The sequence below is a fragment of the Esox lucius genome, chromosome 21, assembly GCF_011004845.1.
Source record: "Esox lucius isolate fEsoLuc1 chromosome 21, fEsoLuc1.pri, whole genome shotgun sequence".
Classification (NCBI taxonomy): Eukaryota; Metazoa; Chordata; class Actinopteri; order Esociformes; family Esocidae; genus Esox; species Esox lucius.
Genome location: NC_047589.1, coordinates 26,136,684 through 26,142,971, shown reverse-complemented (window position 1 = coordinate 26,142,971; position 6,288 = coordinate 26,136,684). Strand labels below are relative to the sequence as shown.

Genomic DNA, 6,288 nt, shown 5'->3' with positions numbered 1-6,288 from the left:
TGATCAAGTCGACAGGCTACAGGGCCCTAATCTGAATCCTGAGAAGGAAAACAGCCCAATATCACCACCTAGTGGTCTGACATCCCCTCATCACACTAACAGTAGACAACAGACAAATCTCTAAACGCAAACGTGTCACTTTTTAATGTTAACTAAAATCACATGAGTTCATAAGTAGGAAACAGTCAAATTGCGAAGACCCTGGGAAAATAATACACAAAAAAACTGTTAATAAACATTCTTAAACGTGGCTTTCCTAAAATGACTTCCTTAAGAATGTATTTAAAAACCTACTATAATCTTTTTATTCTGTAAGAATCCACAGTGACATTTCACGATGTGTGCCTCAAAGTCTCCAACAGGCTGGCTTGATGTCATCTCAAAGACATTGGTTAGGCAACTACAGTTATTATTTTTCAATATTGTTTATTAACCGTATAAAAAAAAAAAAACTTCTGCCTCCTGTTTTGTTGCTATAGTAACATGTGGCACACCAAACATTGGGTCTGACATGAGAAATGTGAAACCCATTCCCCCCCTCCCTCTCCATAAAGTAAGACAACCGGGGGGAATGTGCGTGTCTGTGTACGCCTATTTTGTGTCACACGAGGAGCCGGTGTGATTCAGACGAAGCGTTTGTTCTCCTCCAGGTAGTTGTAGGGGTCTGCTTCAAAGGGCAGGGGCGGGGGGTGGTTGTAGATGCCCATGAGGAAGATGACGATGGTGCCCACTGTCATGACTGGCGTGACCAGGAAAAAGCACAGACGGTCCACCGTACGAGCTATACCACTCCAGTTATCCTTCTCCTACGTACAGGAGGGGAGAGGAGGAGCGGAGAGGAGCATGGAGGTGGAGGAGGGAGCTGTTAACAAGCAGTTTATTCATGTCATGGTCACCTTTGCTGAAGTGAAATCTTTGTTTTCATAATCCAGTCCCACAGGTGACTTTAACATGAATATTATGATGTTTAAACAGTTTTATATTCTCTGTCTACCTCCTCCTTTGTCTACGCCCCTACCAACCCCTCCCCACGCCACACGCCCCTCCCCACGCCCACGCCCCCGCCCACCCCACACCACACCCTCCTCCCCACGCCCCTGCCCACCCCACACTACACCCTCCTCCCCACGCCCCTGCCCATCCCACACCACACCCTCCTCCCCACGCCCCTACCAACCCCTCCCCACGCTCCTCCCCACGCCCCTGCCCACCCCTCCCCACACCACACCCTCCTCCCCACGCCCCTGCCCACCCCACACCACACCCTCTTCCCCACGCCCCTGCCCACCCCACACCACACCCTCCTCCCCACGCCCCTACCAACCCCTCCCCACACCCTCCTCCCCACACCACACCCTCCCCACGCCCCTGCCCACCCCACACCACACCCTCCTCCCCACACCCCTACCAACCCCTCCCCACACCACACCCTCCTCCCCACGCCCCTGCCCACCCCTCCCCACACCACACCCTCCTCCCCACACCCCTGCCCACCCCTCCTTCCTCCTTACCTCGTTGTAGTCATTCTTGTCATGCATGTGTTTGACGATGTAGTTGGCCCCGTCCAGACCAGGCTTCATCTCAGAGTATAACTGCTCTGTTACATCTCCATCTGACTGGGGTGTCACTGCTACACACACACACACACACACACACAACCCCATACACACACACACACACACAACCCCACACACCACCACCCCCCCCCCCCCCCCCCCACACACACACACACACACACACACACACACATACACACACACACACACACACACAACCCCCCCCACACACACACACACACAACCCCACACACACACACACAACCCCCCCACACACACACACACAACCCCACACACACACACACACACAACCCCCCCACACACACACACAACCCCCCCACACACACACACACACAACCCCCCACACACACACACACACACACAACCCCACACACACACATACAACCCCACACACACACATACAACCCCACACACACACATACAACCCCACACACCCACACACACACACACACACACCCCCCCCACACACACACACACACACACACACAACCCCACACACACACACACACACACAACCCCACACACACACACACACACACACAACCCCACACACACACACACACACACACAACCCCACACACACACACACACACACACAACCCCACACACACACATACAACCCCACACACACACATACAACCCCACACACACACATACAACCCCACACACACACATACAACCCCACACACCCACACACCCACACACACACACACACACACACACACACACACACCCACACACCCACACACACACACACACACACACACACACACACACACACACACACACACACACACACACACACACACACAGCTTGAGGAATCGCAAATCATATATAAATGGATTCCGTTCCATTCCGTGTGGTTATATGTCGGTGTGTGTGCGTGCGTGTTCGTGCGTGTGTATGTATGTGTGTCTGTACCTGCGGCAGGTGTGGCCCGTGTGGCCAGTCCATGTCTCTCAGACTGTTTCTCAAACATCAGCTCGCTGCGTGACTTCACACTGTAGTACTCCTCTGCCTTAGCGATGTAACCCACAGAGCTAGAGCGCCTTGGCAACGCCCCCTCCCAGCTGGACTCTGACTCTGAGGGGCGGGACATCCGCAGAAGGCGGGGCAACCTCTCCAGGAAGAACTAGGAATGCAAACAAACACACACACACACACGCCAAATTAGACTGTGGCTGCCAAGATTTATGAAGTCGCAATCAGGCCTAGTCAACTCATAGTTATGTAGAGAAGGTGAGTGTACCTCCCGGGTCCACTCTGTCATGATGTGAGTGCTGGGGCTCCTGAAGTGCAGGTTGAGGACGACCACACAGTTCAGCACCACCACCGTAACCAGGACCATGATGAACATCAGATACCTACAGACACACACACCATGACACACAACCTGTACACCTGACAGTCTGCAACACAACCAGTAGCTCATTTCAGTGACACACAAACACACACACAGAAGCCGTGCTGAGCCCTACTTGACGATCAGGGGGATGGCCATGGACGTCTCCGGCAGTCTCTGAGAGATCAGCAGCAGGAACACAGACTGAGCCAGCAGCACGGAGATAGACAGAGTCATCTTTTCCCCACCTACACACACACACACACACACACACCGCTGAAATCACTGTGTGTGATGTAGTAAGGTTAGAGGTCAAAGGTCAGGGGTTCTCCTTACTGTCAGCCGGTAGGTAGTAAACCAGAGAAGCCATGAAGGAGATGAGGACACAGGGGATGATGATGTTGACGATGTAGAACAGAGGCTTGCGTTTGATGATGAGATAGAAGGTGATGTCCTGGTGCTTGTTGCTCTCCATGGGGATGCTTTTATAGGTGTTCCTGCGGGCCGGCTTGTGGATGATCTCCCACTCGCCATTCTCTGTGGAGGGGGGAGGGAGGCGTGAGAATGGAGGGGGTAGAGTGAGAGGGGAGGGAGGCGTGAGAGTGAAGGGGGTAGAGTGAGAGGGGAGGGAGGCGTGAGAGTGAAGGGGTTTGAGCGAGATAGATGTGTGTATACTGGCCTTTTTATTGGCTGGCGTATGGATGTTCCAAGAGAAAGAGAGAGAGAGGAGGAGTGAACAGAGTTCAAGGAGTGAATAGAGAGAGAGAATGTGTGTGTGTGTGTGTATGCGTGTGTGTGCACCTGTAAATCCTTCAGGGTCTATGATAATCCACTCCACCTTGTAGTTCTTCCCATCTGCTTCTTCCCTTTTCAGCTCCATGGTGATCTCCTTGGCGTTGTACGTCAGAGACCTTCATCCCGTGAAAACAGGTTTTTAAAGGTGTCTGTGTTGGCTTGTCTTAGTTCCTATGTGTGTGTGTGTGTGTGTGTGTGTGTGCGCGGGGGGGGGGGGGGGGGGTCAGCCTTACGTGAACTTCAGGCTGCAGTTCTGCCAGTCGAAGGGGAAGTAATTAACGTTGATGGCACAGGAGGATCGGAATATGGCCGGGGGCAGCCAGTACACATACCCGTCGGGATAGATCAACACATTACAGTAGTACGCCACCTGGAACTGGGCATCATTGCTGACACACACACACGCACAAGCACGCACACAAACGCACTGTGAATTATTGGAGTACTGCATCATGTGTAACTGGGGATTTCAAAGAGGTGTGGACGGTTGTGTTACTTGTTTTCTAGGACGATCTCTGGCAGCCAGACCATGCTGGATGGAAGACGCAGGACGTCGATGTCATCAAACTCTGACGTGTTCCAGGACAGCCTGTTGTCATACCAGCCCTGGACTCATGTCCACATGCACACACACACACACACACACACAGAATAATGTGTAATAGCAGATACATTTAGACCTAAATAAGATACACTGGGGTATGAACAGGTAAAAGAAAAGCTGAGGGATATACTCACATGTTCCATCCACACATTAGTTAGCAGAGTCTCAGTTACCTCTTTCTACAGATTGAAAGAGAAAAAAAGTGTGAACAAGAGGGAGATGGAGAGTTAATGACCAGTGACTAGTTGGTATTGGTCTTGGTTTCGACATTCTCCAAGTTAAGACTGACAGAACCCTCGTTCTCTACTGCAGTGTTTTTCAACCCTGCTCCTGGAGACACACTGCCCTGCATGTTTTAGATCTCTCCCTGCTCTGTCACACCTGATTCAAATGATCAGCTCATTATCAAGTCCGTGATGAGCTACATCAGGTATGGGAGGGCAGAGAGAGATCTAATACATGCAGGGCATTGGTGCCTCCTGGAGCATAGAAAAACCTTGCTCTACTGTATGTCATCCTTGGAAATCAGACTTTCATTAACACACAGAGGGACAGGACCCAGAAAAACTGACACGAATACCAGTCAGTCACAGACAAATACAGTCACAAACCATCAGCTGTAGACACACAGACAGTCAGAGTGATGCAGACAGAGACATGTAGACAGTGGTCTTACCAAAGAGATGAGGTTAGAGAGTGTGAGGGCGAGATAGACGACAACCGCGTCACCCTGTTTCTCCACGGGACGCAGGTCTTTGTTGTAAGCCTTCTCCTTGAACAAATGGAAAATCAAGCGCTCTTCCTCATTCCTGCCCCAGCACTCTGTGACACACACACACACACACGAAAGTTATTTAATGAAGAGGTATTTATATAGGTTCTTTTTAGTAAATCCAGCCAGTCCAGCTGCCAAGTTTCAAACCTTATTGGTGCATTATAGACTTTTTGATAAAGGTACCAAATTTCACACAAAGCGAGTCATTGGGAAGGTTTTTTTAGCTGCTGTGCTCTAACAGATGTTTTATTTTCACCCTGGTGTCCACTTCCAAAATAATCCCATAGGACTGGATTATATCCAGCAGAAGGATACAATAAGCGGCTAGTTCATCGTTTTAATTACCCTACACTCAAAGGCATATGGATAATCTCTATATGAACTCTACTTACCATCCGGGTTTAGAAATTGTAACTAGCTGTAGTTGTTAAAAAGATAATACACATGCCTTTATTGACGAGGAACGTGATTTAGCCGAGATTTTATAGGGTTCGATACAACATTTTCTGTTAGGCAATCTGACGATTCACAACTGAAGGTAATTAAGTTATAGTATAGCTCATTCTGTTGCGTACGAAGCTAAACGACGTGGCCGAATCTAGCTGACAGTGACACACGCTGCACTCTGCCTTGGTGATGCGGTTTCCTGTCCTCACGACCAGTTTCAAAATGTAAATTATGCATTCTCGTTTTGATCCTCTCAAAGATGGCCATTGTGCTCTCCAGACACTCGCAAACTTCTTGTTGAATTTGAATGTACCGTTTCATGCGTGGGACATCGTGCTATGACTCCGGCCCAATGTTGTCCAACGCTGCTATATTGGTGGCCATGTTTGTAACCACAATTGGCAAACCCGTAAATGACAAGACTTACAAAAATACTTTAGACATGTTTAAAACATAGAGGCTTTATCGCAACAGCAAGAAGTGATTATCTTTGCCTCTTCACTAAATAAGGATTGTAACGTTTGTGCCATTGTACAGACAGAAAGTCAACAATAAGGCCTAGACTAGACACCAGGAAACCTCTACTTACAGTTAATGAACTGTGGACACACTATTTCAGACTTCAGTTCTTGATTAACTGGCATTACATTTTCAACGCACTTGCTTTAGAAGGTAATATCAGTGGTATTTCCTTACAAGAAAAACACAATTGCTCACATTTGATTGATAAATTCAATAGACTTACCC

General features: G+C 49.3%; 1 protein-coding gene across 1 annotated transcript in view; it reads right to left on the bottom strand.

The window, feature by feature from the left end:
• Positions 1–224: 224 nt before the first annotated feature.
• chrnd (cholinergic receptor, nicotinic, delta (muscle)) overlaps positions 225–6,288 on the bottom strand; it is a 6,490-nt gene continuing 426 nt past the window's right edge. The window contains exons 1-12 of the mRNA XM_034289469.1: positions 6,287–6,288; positions 4,996–5,141; positions 4,454–4,498; positions 4,212–4,321; positions 3,949–4,104; positions 3,722–3,831; positions 3,257–3,457; positions 3,057–3,168; positions 2,828–2,942; positions 2,500–2,710; positions 1,512–1,630; positions 225–806 (exon numbers count right to left, since the gene is read on the bottom strand). The exon at positions 6,287–6,288 is cut by the window's right edge and continues 426 nt beyond it. Of these exons, the coding sequence (XP_034145360.1) occupies positions 624–806; positions 1,512–1,630; positions 2,500–2,710; positions 2,828–2,942; positions 3,057–3,168; positions 3,257–3,457; positions 3,722–3,831; positions 3,949–4,104; positions 4,212–4,321; positions 4,454–4,498; positions 4,996–5,141; positions 6,287–6,288 (1,510 nt within the window). The 3' untranslated portion in view covers positions 225–623. The remainder of the gene's footprint in view (positions 807–1,511; positions 1,631–2,499; positions 2,711–2,827; positions 2,943–3,056; positions 3,169–3,256; positions 3,458–3,721; positions 3,832–3,948; positions 4,105–4,211; positions 4,322–4,453; positions 4,499–4,995; positions 5,142–6,286) is intronic.